Raw genomic sequence first — 26733 nt, forward strand, 5'->3', positions numbered from 1 at the left:
TATGGAGGTTCAATTGTACTCTTTTTTTTTTTTTTTGAGACAGGATCTTGTTTTGTCACCCAGGTTGGAGTGCAGTGGCATGATCATAGTTCACTTCAGCCTCAATCTCCTGGCTTCAAGCAATCCTCTCATCTCAGCCTCCCGAGCAGCTGGGACTACAAGCTTTTACACCACACTGGCACACAGGGCTAATTTTTTGCTTTTTATTTTTTGTAGAGACAGGGTCTATGTTCCCCATGCTCAAACTCCTGCCCTCAAGTGATCCTCCTGCCTTGGCCTGCCAAAGTTATGCGATTGCAGGTGTGAGCCACAGTGCCTGGCCCAGCTTTTCATTCTGAAACGCGTGTTCTTCAGTCCTGGAGCCTTGATAATTACTTATTTCTTTTCTTTTCTTTTTCTTTTTCTTTTTTTTTTTTTTTTTGAGACAGTCTCACTCTGTTGCTAAAGCTAAAGTGCAGTGGTGTGATCTCTGCAACCCCCACCTCCCAGGTTCAAGCGATTCTACTGCCTCAGCCTCCCAAGTAGCTGGGATTACAGGTGCCTGCCACCATGCCCAGATAATTTTTGTATTTTTAGTAGAGACGTGGTTTCACAATGTGGGCCAGGCTGGTCTCAAACTCCTGACCTCAAGTGATCCACCCACCTCGGCCTCCAAAGTGCTGGGATTACAGGCATGAACCACTGCGCCCAGCCCAAATTACTTATTTCTTCTTATTTGTACTACACTGCTTCTCAAGCACCCTTAAGAATTATTTATTTCATCCCCTCTGTACTGTGTTTTCCAATTATCTTTCAGAGTTTTTGCTCTACGTTCTTCAATGTTATCTTCTACTAATAGTTTTTTCACTTTTTTATTTCCAATAACTTACAAAAAAATCCCCTACCCCTTTTATCACACCCTGTTGTGGTTTCATCTTCTCTTATTTTTCTGGGGCTACTATGAGAATTTTTAAAAGTGTTCTCCCTGCAGAATCTGCTTCCTCCATATTCCTTTGTCTGTTGCTTGGGTCCCTTCCTTCTACATTACTGAATTTTCTTGGTTGCTGTCCATGATTAAAAGTAAAAATTAAAAAGTACAAAGAGAGGAAGTTCCAAGTAGATAGCTGGTGCTTTTAACTTTGAATTTCACTGTAGGGTGATCTGGGTGTATGATTTGTCCAGAAAACCCCTGATGTCAATATCTTTGCTCAGCCTCTTAGGTTAATCAGATTCTGATCAGCCTAGCGAGGGGTTTCAGTTTTCAGTAGGCATAAAGCCACTTATTCTCTGTTTTAGGTGGATTACCCAGTCAGCAGAGAATTTATCCCCTCCACGGAATTCAGCCGGGGTGGGAGCCGGTGGGTGGGAAAGAGGGGCAGCTGCCCAGAGACATGAAGCCAGAAAAAGGATCTAGCGATCATAGTCCTTGAGCAGCCTTCGACTAATCTCCCCCTTTTCCGATTTACCTCTCATACTCATACTTGTGCTCTCCAGCTTCCAACATTTTGTTGCTGTTATCTCTTTGTCTTTGTGTGTTTAGGTTGTTACTTGATTTTAACAGGAGAATAGACAAAATTAGATGCTTGAATTCAAACCACTATCTTAAGTAAGACCTGATATCCGTAAGTAAAAATTTTTGGTATTCCAGCTTTCTTTTGAGTAGCAAAATAAAAACTAAAAGTCTTTTGGCCACTCCAACCATGTTACTCAGTAGGCCCTTCCAAAAGACACCTACTTCTCCATTTTGGGGATCCCCTTGTACCTTCAGACTCCACAAGGAGTACTCGACCAACACGACAAAACGAGATGCAGACTATTGGGAGGACTATAAACGGTAGGGCTGATACCCATTTGAGTCCACGAACGGCCCTCTGGGCGCCGCACACACTGGTTGTCCCGGAGACGCTCCAGCAGCCACTTAACTTCACCCACCCGCAGCGCCCCGAGACGCTGGACGCCCGACCTCCCACGCCCGCCCCGGAGCCCCGCCCCTCCCCATCCCTCCCCGCCCCTCCCTGCCCTGAGGCGCAGCAGGCCCCGCCCACCCAGGCGGTAGGAACACACTGCGGCCCCGTCGACCTGCTGCCATGTCCCGACTGCAGCTTCGACCTTGGTGCCTCCTCTCTAGCCCGCCGCGCGGCATCCGGGGTGTAGCGCTGCTGGCGCTGATGGCGCTGTCGCTCGCGGCCGGGACCGACTGCCCATGCCCGGAGCCCGAGCTCTGCCGTCCGATTCGCCACCATCCAGATTTCGAGGTCAGCGCCTTCTTCTGCTCCTCTAGGTCTGGGCCTCAGGGCACGAAGAGAAGTTAGAGTAGAACCGAGCCCTAAGGAGAGGTGCCGTGGGCGCCGAAACCAACTTTGACCACTCGATGAGGGCCTTCCTGTTTACGGATCCTTCAATTTATAGATGAGGAAGCTCGGACTCAGAGAAGTTGAGTAACTCCTCACAGGCCTCACAGCCTGTAAGTGCCTGCGTAGGCAGGCGAGTGTTCAAACCAGTTCTGTCTCCTAAGGCAAGCTCCTTTCATTCCCCTGCTGTGCCTCTACCGAGGCACTCTGGTTGTAAAAAGCAAACAAGGTAGAATAATCCATTTCTCAGTTTCCAAGAGAATGAGGATTTCGTTTGAAAGAATCTCAGCACTCCAACAGTACATTAGAATGCAGAGTATTTTGCTTACCTTTAGTTTTCTATACCTGCTAGCCCTTTCCTTTAAAGTACCTCAAAACCACCCAAGAAGAGTGGTAAAAAATAGTTTTCAGTACATTTTCCTTCTATCCGCATAACAATTTATAACGCTTCTGGCAACTTTAATCAAACACTTTCTGGAGCAATATTAAAACCACCTGACTGCCCACTTCGATGACTGAAAGCAGGAATTGGATGACATCAGGAAGGTCCAAAGGTTTAATCCAAAGAACGATTCTTTTGTAGAAGTAGGCATGATTCCTAGTTCTTAATCTAGTCCATTAACCTGAGGCAGGGACACTTAGATGCCAGTAAAAAAGTGACATGACTTAGGAGAAGAAATAAAAATGGTGAAAGTGTTTATGAAGAACCTGCCTAGTGTGGAAACCTAACATCTTATTAAAAGAAAGATTTCAGACAAAGTAGGATAACCTTGTTTATTTGAGCGAAGAACAACTTATGAATCGGCAGTACTTAAACCAGAAGGGATTCAGAGAGGTCTGCTTTAGTAGCATGGGTTTTTATAGGCTGAACAGGGAAGCAAAGGAAAATAATTACTTGGTTGGCTATGACTGCTTTATTTAGCTATGACTTGGTGGAGAATTCCTAGTTAGAGGTTAGTTGGCAATTTCTGATAGGTTAAGCTTAAGTTTCCTTTCATTATTGACATTGGGCTGGAGTTTGCTTAAGCAGGAAATCCAAGGCAGTTGGAGCTGTTTCAGCATAATGGCCTCCCAATTAAAATGTTTTAAACAATCTGAGGCCCAGCGCGGTGGTAGAGGCAGTAAGGACAGTAGCTGTAAAAGTTAAACCAGACTTTTCTTAATTTTCTCAATCTCTTTTTGAGATTGAGAAGCACTTTGTGAGGCCAAGGTGGGTGGATCACTTGAGATCAGGAATTTGAGAACAGTCTGGCCAACATGGTGAAACCCCGTCTCTAGCAAAAATACAAAAATTAGCTGGGCGTGGTGGTGGGCACGTGTAATCCAAGCTACTCAGGAGGCTGAGGCAGGAGAATCCGTTTGAACCTGGGAGGCAGAGCAGGAGGTGGAAGGTTGCAGCGAGCCAAGATCATGCTGCTGCACTCCAGCCTGGGCGACAGCAAGATAATGTCTCAAAAAAAAAAAAAAAAAAAAAAAAAAAATTTGAAAGATTTATTGTAGTACCCAGTACTTAGTGGGTTAGGCAATAACTGTGGCACTTTGAAAACCAACTATTCAAAGAAGCAAAATTATGCTTATTTGTATGTTCATGGTAAATGGTCTTTACTGGCGTTTTCTGTGTTTTTCAAACACAAAAACTAGACTACATGGCATTTTCCCCTTATATTTTCGATTAGTTCACCCAGCTTTTTTTTCTAAAGGATATCTATTATATCACAGGCTCTTAGTATTTTTTAAACAAATAGAATTCTAGTTATCAGAACTAAAATAGAAGTTTTGATAGAAATGTGATTCTGAAAACAATGGGCCACTTAATTTCACATTATGATGTTTTATTATTTCAGCGGGAAATTGCTTAGCAGAAAAGATGAGTTATGTGTAGTTAATTCTGAAAAGTTAAAAAAAAAAGAGGTTGAGAAAATTAAGAAATGCCTGGTTTAACTTTTACAGCTACTATCCCCACTGCCTCTCCCTCATTCATTCCCCTCACAAGGACCCAGTGATCTCTTTTGTAATACAAATCCCCTGAATTAAAACTCTAATTGATTCCCACTGATCCCAAGATAAAATACAACATCTTCAGTGGTCTTGGAAGCCCTATTTAATCTTTCCGTACCGACCTTAAGGGTTTTATCCAGTACCCCATACTTGCAGGATTTCTGTGCTCTACCTACACTGACCTTTTTCAGTTCCAGAATCTCAGAATTCTCCTGAGGTGTGGCGACCTTTGGGCTTTCTCTTCCCTCAGTTGAGAATGCAATCTTTTGTCCATAGATACATCTCTTCCATCATTCTGCTGATTTCAGCCCTCCATGAAAGCATGTAGTCCTCAGAAAAGTTTTCCTGCTCCATCTGGCTAGCAGGTCCCCTTTATATGCTGGCATGGCCCCCTGCAATCTCTACAGTCCTTAATACCGTTGTAATTAAGTAAGTAACTCCTTACTGGACCTGGTCTCTCTCATTAATCTTTATGTCCTTAGAGCCTAGCAAAATACTCTCCTTGTACCTTATTGGAAATTGAATAAACACTTGTCAAATCAATGAATTCACACCTTGGAATAAAATAAAAATAATCAGTGAGGCTTTCATGCTTCTTGAATTAATTGTGGGAAGAAAATATCAGAGAAACATAACATGAGCTGCCTTAGAATTTGACCTAAGTACTATTCTAAGAAGCTAGCTTCACCAAACAAACAAACAAACAGTAAATGTAGTATTTATGGCTCCATCCGCAGTAACCAGAAACTTGACTATTATCAAATTTCTCTCCTTTGATTACTCATTCGATTAGTCACAAAGTCCTGTCAATTTTGCCTCCTTAGGATCTTCCAGATCTGTTCACTTAACTCCACTGCTCCACAATTTTAGTTGAGGTCTCCATCATCTCTTACTTGGATTCCTCCAACAGCTTCCACATTCTGCCTCCACTTTTGGTCTCTCTTTAATCCATTTCCCACTGCAGCTGAAAATATTTTTCTAAAATGCATACCTTTTCCTTTTAAAAGTGCTTTTATTCTCTCCCTTTACCTCAGGATAAACAAGGTAGTACTAACTTCTCAATAGAGCTTATGAAGCCTTTCATGATTTAACCCATGCCTACCACTCTGGTCCTTCACTAATGCTCTCTCCCCAAATTCTAGACATCGACCATACTAAATATTTAGTTACGCAACCACCACGCTGTCTCTGCCTCCAGGCCTTGGCACTTGCCACTATTCCTTCCTGGCCCATCCTTCCCCTCTTTCCCAGCCTGGCTAATTACTCCTGCCACCAATTATATTGGGACTCTTATGTCTTATTCACAATTGTACTCTCACTGCCACCATAGTGTTTGGTGTATGGTGGTGTTTGATGAATGGTATTTTGGATGGTCAGCATAATATTCTTGGTTTAAATGATGGTGCTTATCCTTGTTCTGGCAGGTCTTTGTGTTTGATGTTGGACAGAAAACTTGGAAATCTTATGACTGGTCACAGATTACAACTGTGGCAACCTTTGGAAAATATGACTCAGAACTTATGTGCTACGCTCATTCAAAAGGAGCCAGAGTAGTACTTAAAGGTACGCTGTTGCCAGATCTATGTGTCCAGCAGTTGGGAAATTTATCTGTATCACTTGCTATAGTCCCGGCTTTCCAAAAACTTCCTTTTATGTTTATCTGTTTTTGTTAGGATCCTATAATCTTAGATACTGTGTAATTCATTTCACAAATGCAGATCTTTTTAAACAAATTAAACCACTGTATGGTTTTGAGCAAAATGTAACTGGCAAATTAGTATGATGACCACAATTTCTGCTTCTAACTTGAGAACAATTTTACTAATGATTTATAATGGTTATTTTGGAGATTGGTGAGTAATGGCTTTCTGTTACTTTGGTATATTTCTCTATTTGGAAAACTTCAATTAGGGGCTTAGTCTTCCAAAATAATGAAATGTTTTTGCATACATGTTCAAAAGATATATACTTCTTCCATAGGAGATGTATCCTTAAAGGATATCATTGATCCTGCTTCCAGAGCATCCTGGATAGCTCAAAAAGTTAATGTGGCCAAAACACAATATATGGATGGAATTAATATCGATATAGAGCAAGAAGTTAATTGTTTATCACCTGAATACGATGCATTAACTGCTTTAGTCAAAGAAACTACAGACACTTTCCATCGTGAAATTGAGGGATCACAGGTAAAAATTCATTTATTCTTTGGAAACCTCATATTTTCCATATCAGAATATACTAATGAGGGTAAAACTAATATAATCTTAGTTTTATAGTAATGCAATGGGAGTTTCAGCACTTATTTCTTAAAAAATTTTTCTGGAGCCTTTGATGTTCTTATTTAAGGAATTTTAAAGCACTATTCTCTGTTTACATCAAAATACAACACTGGGATTACCCCACTACTTGCCTTGTAGCACAGTTAGAAGTGTTAGACAATGGGAGAACAGAAATCAAGGGGGGCCTAACCAGCTTTTACCAATGCAGGACAGAAACAACCCAGGAGTAGAGGTAATTCTGGAGAAGTGTATCACTTGCTCCACAGTCTCTGAATTACTTGCACCCAAGGCCCAGTAAAGCTTAAAGGACTAACTACACAGAACTGTGACAGCTATGACAATAGGCAGTGTGCTTCCCCACTGCCATAATGAACATGATTAGACCAGAAGGTAACAACACAAGAAATCTTGCCAGACAACAGGTGGGTAACAGAGGATAATGTGAACCCACATTAGTGATCCTCAAACCTAGCCACATATCAAGATAACCACAGATCTTAAGAAAAAGTAAACGTGTTTACTTTTACACACACATGCGCACTTTGAACTTATTCCCAGAAATGATTTTTCAAAAGGGTTTGGGTAATCCCAGAGTCTACAGTTTTAAAAAAGTTTCATTGGTGATTATAGTTAAGAAGTAATAGGCTAGACAATGAGTTTTTTTGAAGACAGGGTGCAGCTCCTTGATATCTAACAGAATGCTTAAATTTTATTCCAGTATAGAGCATTATGAGTATTATAAACCAGTGATTCCTGTCTCAGAATTACCTGAGAGTGCTTGTTTAAAATATCCTAAGTGTATTAGTTTGTTCTCACATTGCTATAAAGAAATACCTGAGGTCGGCCGCGGTGGCTCACGCCTTTAATCCCAGCACTTTGGGAGGCCGAGGCGGGCGGATTACGAGGTCAGGAGATCCAGACCATGGTGAAACCCTGTCTCTACTAAAAAAAAATACAAAAAATTAGCTGGGCGTGGTGGCGGGCACCTGTAGTCCCAGCTACTCGGGAGACTGAAGCAGGAGAATAGCGTGAATCCGGGAGGCGGAGTTTGCAGTGAGCCGAGATTGCGCCACTGCACTCCAGCCTGGGTGACAGAGTGAGACTCCGTCTCAAAAAAAAAAAAAAGAAAAAAAAAAGAAATACCTGAGACTGGGTAATTTATAAAGACAGTAGGTTTAATTGGCTCACGGTTCTGCAGGCTATACAGGATGCATAATGCTGACATCTGCTTGGCTTCTCGGAGGCCTCAGGAAAAGTTACAGTCACGGTGGAAGGCAAAGCGGGATCGGCACTTCAAATGGCCAGAGAAGGAGCAAGAGAGAGAGTGGGGAGGTGCCACACACTTTTAAACAATCAGATCTCGTGAGAACACTATCACGTGAACAGCACTGGAGGGGGAAATCTGCCCCTGTAATCCAGTCACCTCCTACCAGGCCCTACTCAACACTGGGGATTACAATTCAACATGAGGTTTGGGCGGGGACACAGATCCAAACCATATCACTGAGATTGACTCAGTAGGTCTGGGATAGAGCTTAGAGAACTGTATTTTTGCAAAGTGTTCTAGGTGATTCTGGTAGAGTTGGTCATCATGAATTTGAGAATTACAGGTAAAATAATTTGAGAATTACTGGTAAAATAATAAGCAATATGAAGACTGACATTTCTATGGTTTTATGCAAATAGGGAAGATTTGTCAGTATGGAATTCAACTTGTCAGGAGAGTACAATGTAGATTAAGAATAGCACATGCCTGGCATACAGGCCACCATACCCCTTCTCCTCCTCACACATTTTGGCTTCAGAAACTTTTCCTTCATTCTCTAGATAGTCATTACTAATAGGTTAGAATTGATGTGTGGAATATATGGGAAACAACCTATTTGACAATCCTGATTAAGCTGTAGTGAAAGAGCAGAGAGGAAGAGATTGAGCAAAATCCTTGCAGTAGGAATATCTCTTTCCATCTCTTGAGAGGTGAGGAGAACATTTTGGGCTACATGTCAAGTTCATGTTAGGTGACTTAGTGGGAGGGACAGTTACAAAGGTAGGCCAGATTGTGGAAAATCCAGAATGTCAGGCTGAGGACTGTGCATTTTATTCTGTGTGTAATGGATTATGTGTGTAAAATAGTGTTTGGGAAGATTATTCTGTAGGACTATGTAAAACTAGAAGAAGGAGGAAGACCAGTAAGGACTACTAACAGAACAATACAGTATCAAGGGATTTAGTTTGATTTGGATGATGACATAATCCTAAATCAGCGGTGTACAATAAATACATATTAAATAAATTAATTAATGGAAAGGAAGGGGCAGAACAATTGTGAGAGGCCACCCAAAGGGAGATGTGAGGTTAGATTTTGGAAGTAAGGGAAGAAAGAATCAGAAAGTGGCCCCAGAGTTTTTAAACTAGTAACCAACAAAAAATGACTAGAGAATCTAGAGGTGGAATTAGTTTTGGGGATAAGATAGTAACTTTAGTTTACAGAATTGTGGTCACAGAATTAAAGAGCTAGAAATAAATGCCTTGAAGAGTTCTTTCTATACCCTCATTTTTATAGGTGGGAAAAATGCAGATGCTTTAAGTGACTTAGCAGTGATATAGACCTAATTATAACAGAGCTGACACTAGCACCCAAGTCTTTTGCTTTCTTGTCTAATATAATAATAGTACCTTCTCAAAAATATGAGATTAACTGTGAGAGAAAATGCTGGTGAAAATACTCTTACAAAATGGATTTGAAATTTACTTGCTTAGATGTAGTCATTTATTTTTCTCTATTACTATAATATACCTCTCATTTGGTAATAGGAGGCAGTAATAAAATAGGATCCAATATGTAAAAATTTTACTTCATAACTTATTTTGTTGGAAAACTATTGAGCAAAGCTTATAATTGTAAAGTGCTAATACTCAGGGAATTATAAAGATAACTTTGAGGAAGTCCTAAAAAGAGTTTTACTAGAATAAATTGTTCAAAGTATAAAAATGTTACCTAAAGTATCTCAGTTTTTAAAATAATCAGTATTTATTGAGTGCCTAATTAAGGGGGGAAAACAACCTTTAATGAAGTTTTAGAACATTTGTACACATATAAAATAAGGCTAATTAATACTTCATTAAGGCAATAAACATAAAGAGACATATTCTTGTTGAAGGCTGGCTCACTATTCAAAATGAAAGATAAAGCTGGGTGCGGTGGCTCATGCCTGTAAGCATTTTGGGAGGCTGAGGCCGGCAGATCAGCTGAGGTCACGAGTTTGAGACCAGCCTGGGCAACGTGGCAAAACCCTGGCTCTACTAAAAATACAAAAAAATTAGCTGGGCGTGGTGGCACATGCCTGTAATCCCAGCTATTTGGGAGGCTGAGGCAGGAGAATTGCTTGAACCCAGGAGGCAGAGGTTGCAGTGAGCCGAGATCGCACCAATGCACTCCACCCTGGGCAACACAGCGAGACTCCATTTCAAAAAAGAAAAGAAAAAAAAAGAAAGATAATATATTACTCAACATTTATTTGAATATTTCCATAAAATAAGATCATTTAAATGATTTGTTCAACATTTTGACTTGATTAATCTATACCTGTGGCCATAAGACACCATTATTGTCTAACTAATATTGGGCCAAACCTACCATATAAGGTGATTGTGAATCACGGGCTGAAACTTGCAGCCCAATCAGGTTGTGCCAACAGGTGACATATTTAACCTGCATAATATTTTAAAAACTTTTGTATTTGAATTCTTTTAGTGTGCCTTTACTCTCTAATTGCTCAGGGGCATCACCATACCCTGTTGTTATTATACCTGCTTCTTTTAATCAGCTGAGGTACCAGCCTCGCGTTTGAAGACATTTTGAGTTTGAAGGCCATCTTCTATATAGTGTCCTGCTCCTGTATGTCCAAATATATGTCTGACTCAGTCAAGTGTAAGCAAAAAATATTTCTTAGAATGGTTCAAGTTCTCTGTGTGTCAAACCCTACATTCATATACTGTAAGCTTTTTCCTTGTGTAGTATAAGGTAAAAATATATATAAGTTTAAAAATCTGACATAATATGCATATTTGATCATGTTACATAAAATAGTAAGATTTTTTTCCACAGGTAACCTTTGATGTAGCTTGGTCTCCAAAGAACATAGACAGAAGATGCTATAATTATACTGGAATCGCAGATGCTTGTGACTTCCTCTTTGTGATGTCTTATGATGAACAAAGTCAGATCTGGTCAGAATGTATTGCAGCAGCCAATGCTCCCTATAATCAGACATTAACTGGTAAGACTCTAAACATGATCATTTATTAATAATATTAGTAATATTCTAGAAATTAAAATATTAAGTTGTTTTCAGTATTTCTAAGTTATTTGTATATGTTTTTCAATTGTAAAGCTTGCTTCAAACATTTAAAAATCACTTAATTGAAAACTTTAAAGTTTACAAAAAGTTTTAAAGTTTTGATTTTCACTTAATTCTTCCAACAATCTTGTGGTATAGGTATATTTCTAGATGAGATAAAAAGAATTAACCGCTCATGATTGCATAACTATTAAGTATTATATAGTTGGGGCTTAATCAGGTATTCTCATTTCTGGTCCAATATTCTTGTCATGAAATCACATGTTTATCTAGAATTTGACAGGATATTTTTGTTGAAATAACCAGTGTTACATAATAGCAAAGATAGTTATGGTTGGGTACCTTCATTTCATGATTAATAGGATAGGCATTAACTTCTTTTAGTATCTGTGATAAATTAAAAATTATATTCCTATTAGAATTGGAGTACTTTTGACCTGTCATTCGTATGATGTAGTCTTTGCATTATCCTTTTCAAAGTTTGGATTGGTTTGTATTCCATCAGTCAACTAAATAAAAGATTGCTTGCTCTTTTGTTAATTTTAATTTTTATTTTTTTGACGCAGGGTCTCACTCTATCACCCAGGCTGGAGTGCAGTGGCATGATCAGGGCTCACTGCAGCCTCAACCTCCCGAGCTCAGCCTTAGCCTCCTGAGTAACTGGGACTATGGGTGCATGCCACCATGCCCAGCTAATATTTTCATTTTTCTCTTTTTTGAGACAGAGTCTTACTTTGTTGCCCATGCTGGAGTGCAGTGGCACTATGATGGCCCACTGTAACCTGGACCTCCTGGGCTCAAGTGAGCCCCCAAGCTCAGCCCCCCGAGTAGCCTCACCATACAGGCATGCACCACCATGCCCAGCTAATTTAAAAAAGATTTTTTTTTTAAGGAGATGGGGTCATACTCTGTTGCCCAGGCTGGCCTCAAGTGATCCTCCCACCTCAGCCTCCCAAAGCGCTTCAATTACAGGCATGAACCATTGTGCCTAGCCACATATTTATTTAAAGTTGAAAAATAAGTTATTCTGTTAAAATTATGAAGTAATTATTAATTGAGGGTTCCCAAACTGTGTTTCAGGAAAGATATGATAATTATGTTCTATCAATAAAAGGTTCAAGCCCTGGGAGGCTGAGGTAGGAAGGTCACATGAGGCCAGGAATTCAGGCCAGCCTGAGCAACATAGTGATACTTTGTATCATAAATAAATCAACGAACAAACTAAATAAACCAATATGTTTGGGAACTGATGCATTCCCCACCCCATTTTTGGTTATTTAATAGTATATAATAACATTAAAGGCTCTAAAAAGTAACAAAGTTATTTACCTCAACATTCTAGATAATCTGTGAATATGTCTTGGTGAAAAAACATGTTTTGCAGCATTGGGCAAGAAAAGGACTGATAGTTCTAGGTATTTGTTAATTTTTCTCTTTGTTTCCTCCAACTATAGATGACACATTTCTTATCCCCAGCTATCATTCATACTTATAGACTATTTGCATGTCTTGGTGAAAAAACATGTTTTGCAGCATTGGGCAAGAAAAGGACTGATAGTTCTAGGTATTTGTTAATTTTTCTTTGTTTCCTCCAACTATAGATGACACATTTCTTATCCCCAGCTATCATTCATACTTATAGTCTATATTTGCAAAACATGGAACACTTGTACTTTCTAAGAAACTCTGAGACAATCACTGCTAGAAAGTTAAGATTTATAAAACTTTGTTGAAACTTTAGAATCTAGAGTATCAAGTATATCATGTCTTAGCAATTAATAGATACAATTAGCATACTTTCCTGAAATGTGTCATTATTCCTAGAATTAGATTTTGTGAATATTTTATTTCAATATGATCTTAATGGTTTTGAATGTTTTCTCTTATTCAAAGAGAAATGGTTTAGGAAGCAAGATATACAATTTATGGTTGTTAAGGGATGTTTTATAACATCATATTAAACATTATTAGTGTTTTTTATAAATGTGCTTGTTTTTACAAACAGATTCTGAACGGTTGCATAGCTTGTATGAACACATTGACATATGAAGAGAAACAAATACGCTTTTTCTCTCCCTGCTTGACTAGGATATAATGACTACATCAAGATGAGCATTAATCCTAAGAAACTTGTAATGGGTGTTCCCTGGTATGGTTATGATTATACCTGCCTGAATCTGTCTGAGGTAGGAACAGGTCATTTGTTACATAATTTTTATTCTCTGTTATATTTTTTAGAGTCTCTCTGTTTTCATTAGAAATATATAAACTTTAGAATTTCTGAAATATAGTTTGAGATAAAAATTATTTTTACTTCTATGAAAGCTTATGATTATCATACATTTTCATTTCATAATGGAATTTATTTTAACCTTTATTCTGTATAGTCAGGTTATTTATGGTATATGTTTTATTTCTAAATAATTTATATATTTTTGATTTGGCTTTTAAGAATTGCATACTTGATCATCTGTAACATGAGTACTTTTGCATTTCTAGGATCATGTTTGTACCATTGCAAAAGTCCCTTTCCGGGGGGCTCCTTGTAGTGATGCTGCAGGACGTCAGGTGCCCTACAAAACGATCATGAAGCAAATAAATAGTTCTATTTCTGGAAACCAATGGGATAAAGATCAGCAGGCTCCTTATTATAACTATAAAGTAAGATTTTTCATAAGTTATGAGCACTTGTTCTGTTAGTTTTCATAATTATTTTCATAATTAGATGTTTGATATCAAGAATATCTGTCAGTTTTCTTTTAGGGTATAACATGCAGACTGCTGTTTACATGAGTAAACTTGTCTTTGAATCTGTAATCAGGAACTTTAGTTCCCTGGTGAGCAACTGGAGTTCTGCTAATAGTGAATCTACTCTGCTTGGGCCACTTGTCATTTAGATGATCCCATAAAAATGTGCATATCACAAACAGGATTTCTGTAATAGTTGACAATTATGTTAGGATGACTGTTGATTTTGAAAGGGTTTTGGGCCAAAATAGGTTACTATCTCTGAAAGCCTCCATTTCAAAGTGGCCTACAGATTCTGATGAAACTCTTAACATAGGGGGGAATGAGGGTGAAAACAGAAGAGGTGTCATAATCGACTTTACAATGGAAAAACTATCATTTTCAATTTATTTTATAATTAAATTATAAGCAATGTCAAAAATTACAAAAATATTACATAAAGGAAACCTGAAGAAATATACCAAATAATTAGCAATTCTGTCAAGTAGTGTTTAATAGGAATTGCCATACCAAAGTGTCAAAGAAAAGTTATAGTTTTCATAATTTACCATTAGCATTATAAAGGCTCTTCCACGGCTCAAAAATCTAAGTACAAATCCTCTTTGAATTTATTTCAGATTATGTTACTTTAAAAGGAGTACTAAAATGATAGAAGTGAATTTCAGCAAGGATTTATATTCTTAACTAATGGTCTGGTACCCATTTATAAAAAATGACTGCAAACACACTACATGTCATAAATTATAATTGACATACATGTGTATTCCTGTATATCAGCTATACAGAGAGCTTTAGTGTAGAGCTTTCTAAAGTTTGGAACTGAAGGTATATACCTACCTATTAGTGAAACTAGAGTGTACTGTAATCTTACCTTTCCTAAACAGTATTTATATTAGTCTGTCCTGGGAACTGTTAATATTACACACACAGATGCACCTGTGTGCAAAATATACACACGTGTGCCATGGCCAAATATATTTAGAAAAACACTATATACTGTAAGCCCCTCTTGGAGATTTATAACAATCATTATATTAATGGATTTCAGAAGTGCTGTAATACATAAGGCAGTTTAATTGTTTGACGTAGAATCTTGTTTCACAGCATTCTTAGAAACATGCAGTTCTTAGAAACAGTGTTTCATGGATATATAGTTTGTTAAAAGTTATGGTAACCAATTACATATACAGGCATACCTTAGAGATATTGCAGGGTCAGTTCTAGACCACCACAATAAAGTAAATATAGAGCAATAAAGCAAGTGACATGAATGTTTAGTTTCCCCATGCATGTAAAAGTTATGTTTACACTATACTGTAGTCTGTTAAGCGTGTAATAGCATTATGTCTAAAAAACATATATACCTTAATTCAAAAATACTTTATTGCTAAAAAATGATAATGATCATCTGAGCCTTTAGCAAGTTATAACCTGCTTGCTGGAAGAGCGTCTTGCCTTGACATTGATGGCTGCTGACTGATCAGGGTGGTGGTTGCTGAAGGTTGGGGTGTCTGTGGCAATTTCTTAAAATAAGACAACAGTGAAGTTTGCCATATCAATTGACTCTTCCTTTCACGAAAGATTTCTCTGTAGAACGTGATGCTATTTGATTGCATTTTACCCACAGTAGAACTTCTTTCAAAATTGGAGTGAACCCTATCAAACCCTGCTGCTGCTTTATTAATAAGTTTATGGAATATTCTAAATCCTCTGCTGTTATTTGAACAATGTTCACAGCATTTTACTAGGATAGATTCCATTCTCAAGAAACCACTTTCTTTGCATATTCATAAGAAGTAGCTCCTCATCTATTCCAATTTTATCATGAGGTTGTAGTAATTTAGTCACATATTTAGGATTCACCTCCAATTCTAGCTCTCTTGCTGTTTCCATTACCTCTGCAGTTACTTCCTTCACTGAAGCCTTGAACCCCTCAATGTCAGCCATGAGGGTTATAACCCACTTTTTCCAAACTCCTGTTAATATGGATATTTTGACCTCCTCCCATACATGAATCATGAATGTTCTTAATGGCATCTAGAGTGGTGAATCCTTTCCAGAAAGCTTTCAGTTTACTTTGGCCAGATCCATGAAAGGAGTTACTGTCTTTGGCAGCTACAGCCTTACAAAATCTATTTCTTAATTAATAAAAGTTGAAATTACTCCTTGTTACATGGGCTGCAGAATGGATGTTGTGTTAGCAGGCATGAAAATAACATTCATCTTGTATTCTCCATCAGAGCTCTTGGGTGACCAAGTGCATTGTCAATGAGCAGTAATATTTTGAAAGAAATCTTTTTTTTTTCTGAGTAGTACATCTCAACAGCAGACTTGCATATTCAGTAAACAGATGTGCTGTGAGCCAGGCTGTGTTATTCCATTTATAGATCACAGGCAGAGTCAATTTAGCATAATTCTTTTTTTTTTTTTTTTTTTTTTGAGACGGAGTCTTGCTCTGTAGCCCGGGCTGGACTGCAGTGGCCGGATCTCAGCTCACTGCAAGCTCTGCCTCCCGGGTTTACGCCATTCTCCTGCCTCAGCCTCCGGAGTAGCTGGGACTACAGGCGCCCGCCACCTCGCCCGGCTAGTTTTTTGTATTTTTAGTAGAGATGGGGTTTCACAGTGTTAGCCAGGATGGTCTTGATCTCCTGACCTCGTGATCCGCCCGTCTCGGCCTCCCAAAGTGCTGGGATTACAGGCTTGAGCCACCGCACCCGGCCAATTTAGCATAATTCTTAAACGCCCTAGGAGTTTTGGAATGGTAAATGAACACTGGCTTCGACTTAAAGTTACTACCCTCATTAGTCCCTAACAAGAGAGTCAGCCTGTACTTTGAGCTTTAAAGCCAGGTATTGACTTCTCCTGTCTAGCTAGGAAAGTCTTAAATGGCATCATCTTCTTCCAATATAAGATTTATTTGAAGAAAGAGATCTCTGCCTTTTAAAATGTGTTTGATCATAATTTTACACGACATGAGAGTCTTCAGAATGAAAACCCAAAGATGCAGGAAAAACTGTCCATTTTTGTGCATAGGTTCAACGAAGTATGGACAGCTATGTAGAACTGTGATCAGAATAAAGGGCATGAGCTAATGCAAATGGACTGAGTGGGAAAACTCAGCAAGGTCTGTCTGTTCAGATTTTTCTTGGCCTCTCCCTGCGAAGGATTTCTTCTCATGGGTATGGGGTAGGAGCTCTCTGGAATGAGGGTCTTAATTTCTTTATGGCCAGCTAGTACACAGAAAGGTGGTGGTAGGAAAGGTTAGAGTAACAGTTTTAGACTTTATGGATGGCTTTGGTTTCTATGACCCATTTTAGGGAAAAGGGATTCTAGTTTCTTTTTTTCTTTGTTTTTTTTTTTTTTTTTTTTTTTTTTTTTTTTTTTTTTTGAGACAGAGTCTTGCTTTGTCGCCCAGGCTGGAGTGCAGTGGCACCATCTGGGTTCACTGCACCCTCTGCCTCCTGGGTTCAAGCAATTCTACTCCTCAGCTTCCCACATAGCTGGGATTACAGGTACCCGCCACCATGCCAGGCTAATTTTTATATTTTTAGTAGAGACGGGTTTCACTATATAGGCCAAGCTGGTCTCAAACTCCTGACCTCAAGTGATCTGCCTGCTTTGACCTCTCAAAGGCATGGGATTACACATATGGGCTACCGCACCCGGCTTAACACATTGTTTAAGGTCTTAGAATTCAGGAAACATTTTGGTGAGCCTTGAAGGCCATTTATTGTCATTTTAGAAAACAATCTAGTTATAACTGTTTTCTTCCTCTTTTTTATTCATTGCAAAATTCCCATTGTAAGGTTATTAGTCTAATTTCAATATCGTTATTAAGTCTCTTTTTTTCTTTTCTTTTTTTGAGATGGAGTATCGCTGCATCACCTAGGCTGGAGTGCAGTGGCACGATCTCAGCTCACTGCAACCTCCACTCACTGCAACCTCTGATTCCCAGGTTTAAGCGATTCTTGTGCCTCAGCCTCCCAAGTAGCTGGGATTATCGGGATGCCCTACCAGGCCCGGCTAAGTTTTTGTATTTTTAGTAGAGACGGGGTTTCACCATGTTGGCCAGGCTGGTCTGAAACTCCTGACTTCAAGTGTTCCTCCCACCTTGGCCTTCCAAAGTGTTGGCGATTACAGGTGTGAGCTATCGTGCCCAGCCAAATATTGTTATTAAGTCTTACATGGACAGTTCATGGTGCCCACAAACAATCACAATAGTAGCATCAAAGACCACTGATTGCAGATCACCATAACAGATATAATAATAATAAAAAGTTTGGAATATTTTAAGAATTGCCAAAATGTGACACAGAGACACAAAATGAGCACTTGCTGTTAGAAAAATGGCACCAACAGACTTGTTCAACAGAGTTGCCATAAGCTTTCAATTTGCAAAAAATTTAATATCTGCAAAGCACAACAAAACAAAGTACAATAAAATGAGGTATGCCTGTAATTTAAAAATATTTAACATAGAATCTTAGGACAGTATATATTACCATATACTGTTTCTTTGTAATCCTGATCTTAGTAATCTGTGGCTTGTTTTTTCCTTAATGAATGTGAAAATGCAGGAACACAGCCTTTTTTTTTTTTTTTTTTAGACGAGGTTTTGCTCTGTCACCCAGGACGGAGTGCAGTGGCACAATCATGGCTCACTGCAGCCTTGACCTCCCAGGCTCAAGCAATCCTCCTGCCTTGGCCTACCAAATAGCTAGGACCATAGGCATGTGCCATCATGCCTGGCTGATTGTTTTACTTTTTGTAGAGACGGGGTCTTTCTGTATTGCCCAGGCTGGTCTTGAACTCCTGGCCTCAAGTGATTCTCCTGACTTGGCCTCCCAAAATGCTGGGATTACAGGTGTGAGCTATTGCACTTGGCCTCTTTTTTTTTTTAATTAAAAAAAAGTTAAATGGCAGGTAAAAATTATCTATATTTATGGCATACAAGATGATGTTTTGATATATCTATAGATTGTGAAATGGCTAAATCAAGTTATTTAACGTTTGTATTACCTCACATACCATTTTTTAAATGGTGAGAACACTTAAAATCCATTCTCTTAGGAATTTTCAACATAATACATTGTTATTAACTATAGTCACCATGGGATACAGTAGATCTCTTGTATTTATTGTTCCTGTCTAATTGAAAATTTGTGTCCCTTGAAACATCTATTCTTCCCACCCCCAGCCTCTGGTACCACCTTTTTACCCTGTTTCCATGAAGAAATACATTCTTTAAGGTCTTAGAATTCAGGAAACATTTTGGTGAGCATTGAAGGCCATTTAATGCCACTTTAGAAAAAAAATCTAGTTATAACTGTTTCCTTTCTTTTTTTTTTCTTTTTCTTTTTTTTTTTTTTGAGATGGAGTCTTGCTATCTTGCCCAGACTGGAGTGCTGTGGCTTGATCTTGGCTCACTGCAAGCTCCGCCTCCCAGGTTCACAACATTCTCCTGCCTCAGCCTCCCAAGTAGCTGGGACTACAGGCGCCCGTCACCACGCCCGGCTAATTTTTTTGTATTTTTTTTTTTAATAGAGATGGGGTTTCACAGTGTTAGCCAGGATGGTCATGATCTCCTGACCTCGTGATCTGCCCGCCTCGGCCTCCCAAAGGGCTGGGATTACAGGTGTGAGCCACCGCGCCCGGCCCCTCTTTTTTATTAATTGCAAAATTCTATAGCAACATGAATCAAGTTTCTGTTTTGTTTGAAGAGAATCATTCTATTGGGCTGTTTCAGCAATAGCAGCTCATTTTGGACTCAATATTCTGGAAAGCAAATATGCCTTAACTATGCATAAATTAGTCTTACATGTGCTTAGTTTTTGCCCTTTGATCCTTCACAATTTTGAGACATTTGAATTTCTTAATAATATCAAAAAGTCTCAAAGTACTAGCTAGAATGATGGCAAAATTCAGAGGTATATGTCTTTGTGTTTGCCCCTGAATCTTCAACAATCTGTCATATTTAAGTACAAGTTCTACAAGTTGCCTTTAAATAATGAATCACAGCTATTAGTAGAGCATGCATGGCTTTGTCTAGTTCTAAAAATGTTAAAGAATGGAATATAAGATATAGACTGACATATGCTTGATTACAGTTAGTCTACTATATTTAAATATACTGCAGTGTATTCATTTACTAGGTGAATTATTTTCCTTCAAAGTGGTCTTTTTTTTTTTTTTGCTCTGTCTCCAGGCTGGAGTGCAGTGGCACGTTCTCAGTTCACTGCAACCTCCGTCTCCCGGGTTCAAGCAATTCTTCTGCCTCAGCCTCCAGAGTAGCTGGGACTACAGGCATGCACCATCAAGCCCGGCTAATTTTTTTGTATTTTTAGTAGAGACGGAGTTTCACCATGTTGGCCAGGATGGTCTTGATCTTTTGACCTCATGAGCTGCCTGCCTCGGCCTCCCCAAGTGCTGGTATTACAGGCGTGAGCCACCGCGCCTGGCCCCAAAGTAATCTTCTTTTTCATCCTTTTTTTTTTTTTTTTAAATTATACTTTATGTTCTTAAGAGACTATTCTAATTCCAGGAGAGATGCTGTAAATATTACTGGCATTAATTCAGAAATGTCTTTAAGGAGTTTCCTAGATGTATATAAAAATAAGTAAATTATTTTTAGTCACAGGTCTTTCTATTTTTTTATCTCCTATCTTTTTCACCTTCCTTTGCACTTTGTCCTAGATCTCCTTTCCCTTTTCCTTTGTCTCTTATCCAATAGCTCATGTGCCTCCCGAGAGAGACTGTGTTAGTACTTAAATATAGGTATTTGATTCTGGGCAGAAGGACTTTTTAGGGTGGAAGGTGAGCATAAGACTAGAATCTAATTTATGGCTCATAATCAGATGTGTGTTAAGTCACCAATGAAGGGCAGACCTAACAGACTCTTAGAATGAATCCTTAGGACCTAGAAAAGGATGTACTTTTCTCCTCCATTGCCATTACCTTTTGATCTGGCTGATTCATCATAAACAAAATCTTCTGTAGAGCTCCTAGCTAGGCACACTTCTAGCAACTACAGAAAATACAAAAAAGCACATAAGCTGGTTGTAGAGGACCAGAGCATTTCCCTCTTACTGTACTGTATACTTCTTTTATTTTTCCCTTTCCTATGGTGCTGAATTGTACTAAATACTTTAAAATCTCCATTTTAATTTATTTATATAGGATCCTGCTGGCCACTTTCATCAAGTATGGTATGATAACCCTCAGAGTATTTCTTTAAAGGCAACATATATACAAAACTATGGCTTACGGGGCATCGGCATGTGGAATGCAAACTGTCTTGACTACTCTGGAGATGCTGTAGCCAAACAGCAAACTGAAGAAATGTGGGAAGTCTTAAAGCCAAAGCTGTTACAAAGATGAACATCTTTTGTCAAACCATTAAGATTTAGAAAAATGATCTGTATAAATAGATCTAGTTTCTTGCATTTTTGTTATGTTGCTATATACTTTTGTTATTGGTATACTAAAAAAAGAATAAAGAAATGTTGATTGTTTGAATTCGAAAAATACATACGAATGTCATCAGTATCCAGGAATAAAAAGGCAAGAAACAAGTCAACTTACCTGTTAAGTATTCCTCTATTAGATGTTTCAACACTATAATTTAATTGGGAAAAATTGCTTTCAGAATTTTATTATGCCATATTTCCCTTCATTATAGTAAAATATATGCTTATGAATCAATGCTGATTTTTAAAATATGTATAATCTGAAGTGGAAATTGTTTGCTTAGAGTTTTTAAAAACCTAGTCTTTGAAAAGCAGTTTATGCTATACTTTTCCCCCAACCCTCCAATAAATCTTAAATTTAAAACCTACAATTTAGTGTCTCCTCTTTAGGTTCATCAAACTGATGAAAATAATTTTTCTGCTTCCTGACCCCATATAGTATTTATGTTCTCTGAGGTACTTGAACTAAACCTTTGGACAGTGAGTGAGAATTAAAAAGAATCCAGAAGATTAAATGTATTCACAAAATACAAGAATATAACAGTAATATTTTGAATTGGTAAGTTAGAACTACCTAATATTTTCCAACTACATTATTTTTATGAGGTTCATCTGTAAAATTTTTATAATAGGAATAACTTGCAGTTGAACTTGATTCTATTCACTGTCACACTTCTAATTATTCATATTCCTTCATTTATGGACATGTATAATTTATTTCTTGGCTAGCTTTCTTTACAAGGTTAAATTTTTCTTTCTACATCTGCAATGTATCTTTTTTATTTTTATTTTTTGTCGAGACAGGGTCTTGCTATGTTGCCCAGGCGGGTCTCCAACTCCTGGGCTCAAGCACTCATCCTGCCTTGGCTTCCCAAAGAACTGGGATTACAGGCATGAACTGCATTGTATTTTTAATGATCTAAAGACAATGATTAGCTTCTCAACTAGTTCTCTTTCTAAAAGATCACTTTTATACAAATAACTTTTCTAAATGTAATAAAGTCCGTTTTCTTTCTCCAGGGAATTAACAACGTTGTGCTGCCCTTATTAGTTCCTAATTACAGATTAAAAATCTGTATCTTTGAACTCTAGATTTACATAAATCCTGGCTTCCCTGCACATTTTCCCCCTGTAAATTGGAATAAATGATGATTGAACCATCTGTTATGAGAATATTACATTTCCTATTTACACAATTGTTTGTGACAGAGTAAAATCAACCATTTTCATACTATATGTTGGACCACTGTTGTCTTCATATTTCTAAAATAAATGAATTAAAAAATTTAAATTCTTAGATGCTTATCTTTATCATAGCTCAGAATGCAAGTTCAATACCCCCTATTCTTTTGTATTTCCAGATTTCTTTTAATTAAGATATAGTGAACAAATTAAGTTAAATGAAGTCTGTATTTTCATGCAAATATATTAGTATTCATTAATACACATTTATTCTTTGCAAATAGATTTTATAGTTATATTAGCTCTTACATTTTAAGATTATTAAAAATGAAAATTATAAAATTAGCACTCTAAAATAATATGCAAAATACTTGGAATGTTAAAAATAACCAGTCATCATTTCGCTTTATATTGCATCTAATATTTCCTGAAACATTTTATAACACCCACATGGAAAGTGCAGAAAGAGAAACCTTGTGCTTTATATAAAACATTGCCAAGGAGAATAACGGTTAAACAAATCTGTTCAAATAAATATTTAAATTTTTTGATAAATAAAAGTTTTAAATTCACATACCTAATTGAGATTGTAGAGATGTATTATTTTTTTTTTCTGTGCCAGTTCAGTTTTCAATGTTCGTAAATCTGAAACTGCTTGTTTTCTCATCTATAAAAAGAATTACTTTTCAAAAATGAACTTCATCATACTCTTCTAAAAGTACATCATAATTGTCATGTAAATAGGGTTTTTGTAACTGCTTTAACTATCTTCTCTCATTTGGCTTCAGTGGTTTGACTTCCACTGGATTACTACAGTAAATGTGTAATTATGAATGCTGTTTAATAAGCATGCCTATCTACTGACTAGATATGCTATAAGATAACCTTGTTTATGAGTATATAGGGACAATACAATTGAATTGTTCTAAAAAATAGAGAAAGAATTTTATGTTTTGTTTAAACTTCAAAACCTGTTGTTCTCAATGTATAAAGAAAATAGTGAAAACAACAAGAAAACAAAATACAAAAAAGCTTAATTTCTAGCCCTTAGGAACTGAAGAGATATTTAAGAAATATACTGTTTACTCTGTGGCAAGCACTCATTCTAAGTGTATTAGTCTATTTTTTTTTCAAAAATTTTATAGAATCAGATACTTATTAGTATTTATCCCAATTTTACAGTTGAAATGGAGGCCTTTAGAGGCTAAGTAACTTGCTCAAGATAAAAAACTAGTAAGTGAAGTGGGTACAGCCAGGATTCAAACTCAGACCACCTGGTACCAGAGCCCTTACTATTCTAAGTGTTGTCAGTGGACAGCAGCATTAGCATCAGTTGGGAGCTTGTTAGGTAGGAAGAATCTCAGGCTGCACCCAGACCTACTGAGTCAGATCCTGCATTTTCAAACAGGATCTTCAGATGATATCATATTAAACTTTGAGAAGCACTACTTATGCTGTACTATCTTGAATAAATATGGTTGCAAGAGACTCAGGCTAGGGTTTTTTTTGTCCCTTAGTTCTGAATCTTATAGGTAGGGCTGTTTTAGGGAGCTCATTCAGAAATCAATAAAACTTCTTATATAATGTCTATGTGTCAATCAGGCACTATGGTTAAATATAGGATTTTCCCCCCCAGCCTATAAGCTGAAAACTTTGTTCTCTTTTTTTTCTCTTATTCCACTTGTCTTTACTGTTTTTGTATGAACAATTCTAATTTGGGTTCAAACCATGAGTGACATCTGTAATGTTAAAATATACAAAGATTATAAGTAATGCACATGCTTTCCAGAAGAAAATGGCATGAGGGGAGTCATAATCCAAGCCTCTGGGGGCATTTTATTACTTCTTCCTACCTACCGAATTATTCTTGTGTACAAGTTTACATATTAGTTTTTATCTCCATATATGGAATAGACACAGTTTTCCTTCATTGAACAAATTACTTTTTTGAATGCAAATTTAACTGATATTTTGTTAAAAATTATTCTCTGCTCTTTTCCTTTTCTATTTTAAGTTTTAAGCTTCTCAGTGCCAAACCAGGGCTTATTTAGCCTCGAGAATGCTGCTTGTAAAAAGAATCTAGAACTGCACTGTCCAGTATAGTAGAAGCCAGTTGCCATATGTAACTACTAAACGTAAATAAAATTAAAAATTCAGTTCCTCAGTCACACAAACTACATTTCAAGTGCCCAATATCAGTAGGTGGCTAGTGGCTACCAATCTGACAGTGCAGGCATAGAACATTTCTATCATCACATAAGTGCTATTGGACAGTGCTAATTCTATTTTTTTATTTTTAAATCTTCTTTATTTTTATTTTTATTGGAAACCCAGGACAGTACTGATTTTCTTTTTTCTCTTTTAAAATTTTTTAAAAAGAGATAATTCTAGAATGGAGTCATTATCCTGTGTCATAAAGCTGTTTCTGATAGAGAAATGAGAGCATGCATATAATTATCGTTCTTATTTTCCTGCCTTCCTATGGGTACTTGTGTGAAAATGTATAATCTTCTTCTGTTTTCTGTTCAACAAAAAAGCTTTTTAATACATCAGTACTTTACAGATAATTTATATGATGTAATTAGTTGTACACAATTCTCACCAAATAAAGCATGCCCAGAAGCCTCTACTAAGCATCTGTTATACAAAAGGTCCCACGGGAGAAACAAAGTTAACTAAGGCATAGTTTCTGCCCGGAAGGAAACTTAACATCTAGTAGAAGTCACATTATTCATATTTAAATAATATAATACATGTGAAAATAACCAGAAAAAATTAAATGATTACCCATGAAAAATTAAATGTCAGTTCAGAGAAGAGCTCAGTGGTTTATCAGACTTAATAATTCTAATACAGGAAAACTACTTAAAATTTTTTTAAAGAATATATTGACTCACAGATTCTTTTTCCTTTAATTCTTCCTAGTAAAATTCTATTAAATTTTACTTTGGCCTTATTATATCATGCATCTTTTCACAGGATTTAGTTTTGCTTCTTGCATTGTTTTTCACCCATGCTCTTTATTGTTCAGATAACTATTTTAAGACAATCAATCCTTGCTACCCTTATATTATTGACACCCAAAGTTAAAACACCAAAATATTTTATTTCAAGATAAATGTTATAATAATTTGATTAGGAAAAATGTAAATTACCTTAACTTCTACTGTGAGTTTCATTTTGTCAGTATGCAGTTTTCTCTTAAGTTGGTCAATTGCATGCTGTACCTCAGTGATCTGGATTATCAGATAATTCTGTGTGCATAGATAGACATTTATTTAGTATAACATATAAACATTTTTATTTTTAACTGCCTTGGGAACATAAACTATGAAATGATAAATATCAAAAGAGTAAATCATGAAAATAACCTATTCCATAAAGTAAACTAAATTGCTTTGGAGAAATTACTATTTGTTTTTGTTGATTTACCGAATTTTAGAGAACACTTTCTCTAAAGTTACCATTAAATTAGCACCATAAAAACCAACAACTATTACTATGAAAGGAATACTATGAAAGGAATATCTTAGATATTAGCAAGACTTTAGAAATTGGCATAATGCTTTATCAGCTGAATCAGATTAGAATTATTTTAAAATACTTATTAATATGATACTATATTTTATATGCAAGAACTCATTCAATACAAGAAAACCTATTTAAAATAAGAAGACTTTTTGGTTTTTGTCCAGAAAAGTTTATGAGTTATAGTGGTCCTCTCTAAAGAAGTTATTTAAGAGTTTTAAACTGGCTTTGTGAAAAAATTCTTATATTGAACTGATAAAACAGTAAGATAAAGTATAAGGTATGCTAAAAAAAAGTACTAACTACTATGGACAAACCATTACTTGAGCCTATTTGGATTTTATATTAAATTCATTTAAAATAGTAAACTTTTAATATTTCATCTTTTCTAAAGTTAAATCCTTACTTTTAATCATAGTTAACATATTTTAAAATCGCTTTTGGATAAGTGGGATTGATCTAACCCAAATCAAATTGTTAAATGCCCTCTTGAATTTTTTTGTCTGTTAATTATATGGTGGAATAATAAAATAAACTTCATGTCTCTGATTCAAGGCTGTCTCAAAAAAAAGAACTGAACAAAATTTCATAATTTCTTTAAATTCCTGTGTGTTATAAGTCCTCCCGCCGCCACTACCAAACAACAGGATTATAGCAGATGCTGTTTGTCCCCTGCCCTAATTCATCAGGTATTCGCCTCTTTCCCATAGTGTCAGGAAATGAACCCTGTCTCAGATACAGAGGTAAATCCTAATTAGTCTAAGTCAGTCAGCATATAGCATTGCTTGGCAACTATTTCTCATCCAGGGGTAGGCCTAGTTGATCCCTTACCTAGGAT

At 37.0% G+C, this 26733-nt stretch overlaps 2 protein-coding genes across 2 annotated transcripts in view; one reads left to right on the plus strand and one right to left on the minus strand.

Moving 5' to 3' along the window:
- The first annotated feature begins 2006 nt into the window (after positions 1-2006).
- Positions 2007-26449, plus strand: CTBS (chitobiase). The gene is made up of 7 exons (XM_007978134.3): positions 2007-2234; positions 5753-5891; positions 6309-6517; positions 10719-10890; positions 13060-13157; positions 13471-13632; positions 20896-26449. The coding sequence occupies exons 1-7, from the start codon at positions 2067-2069 to the stop codon at positions 21094-21096; spliced, it is 1149 nt and encodes a 382-aa protein (XP_007976325.3). The 5' UTR covers positions 2007-2066; the 3' UTR covers positions 21097-26449.
- SPATA1 (spermatogenesis associated 1) overlaps positions 9622-26733 on the minus strand; it is a 60181-nt gene continuing 43069 nt past the window's right edge. Inside the window, exons 12-14 of the mRNA XM_007978128.3 lie at positions 25523-25621; positions 22945-23034; positions 9622-10870 (exon numbers count right to left, since the gene is read on the minus strand). Coding sequence (XP_007976319.3) covers positions 22945-23034; positions 25523-25621 — 189 coding nt within the window. The 3' untranslated portion in view covers positions 9622-10870. The remainder of the gene's footprint in view (positions 10871-22944; positions 23035-25522; positions 25622-26733) is intronic.

The sequence above is a fragment of the Chlorocebus sabaeus genome, chromosome 20, assembly GCF_047675955.1.
Source record: "Chlorocebus sabaeus isolate Y175 chromosome 20, mChlSab1.0.hap1, whole genome shotgun sequence".
Lineage (NCBI taxonomy): Eukaryota > Metazoa > Chordata > Mammalia > Primates > Cercopithecidae > Chlorocebus > Chlorocebus sabaeus.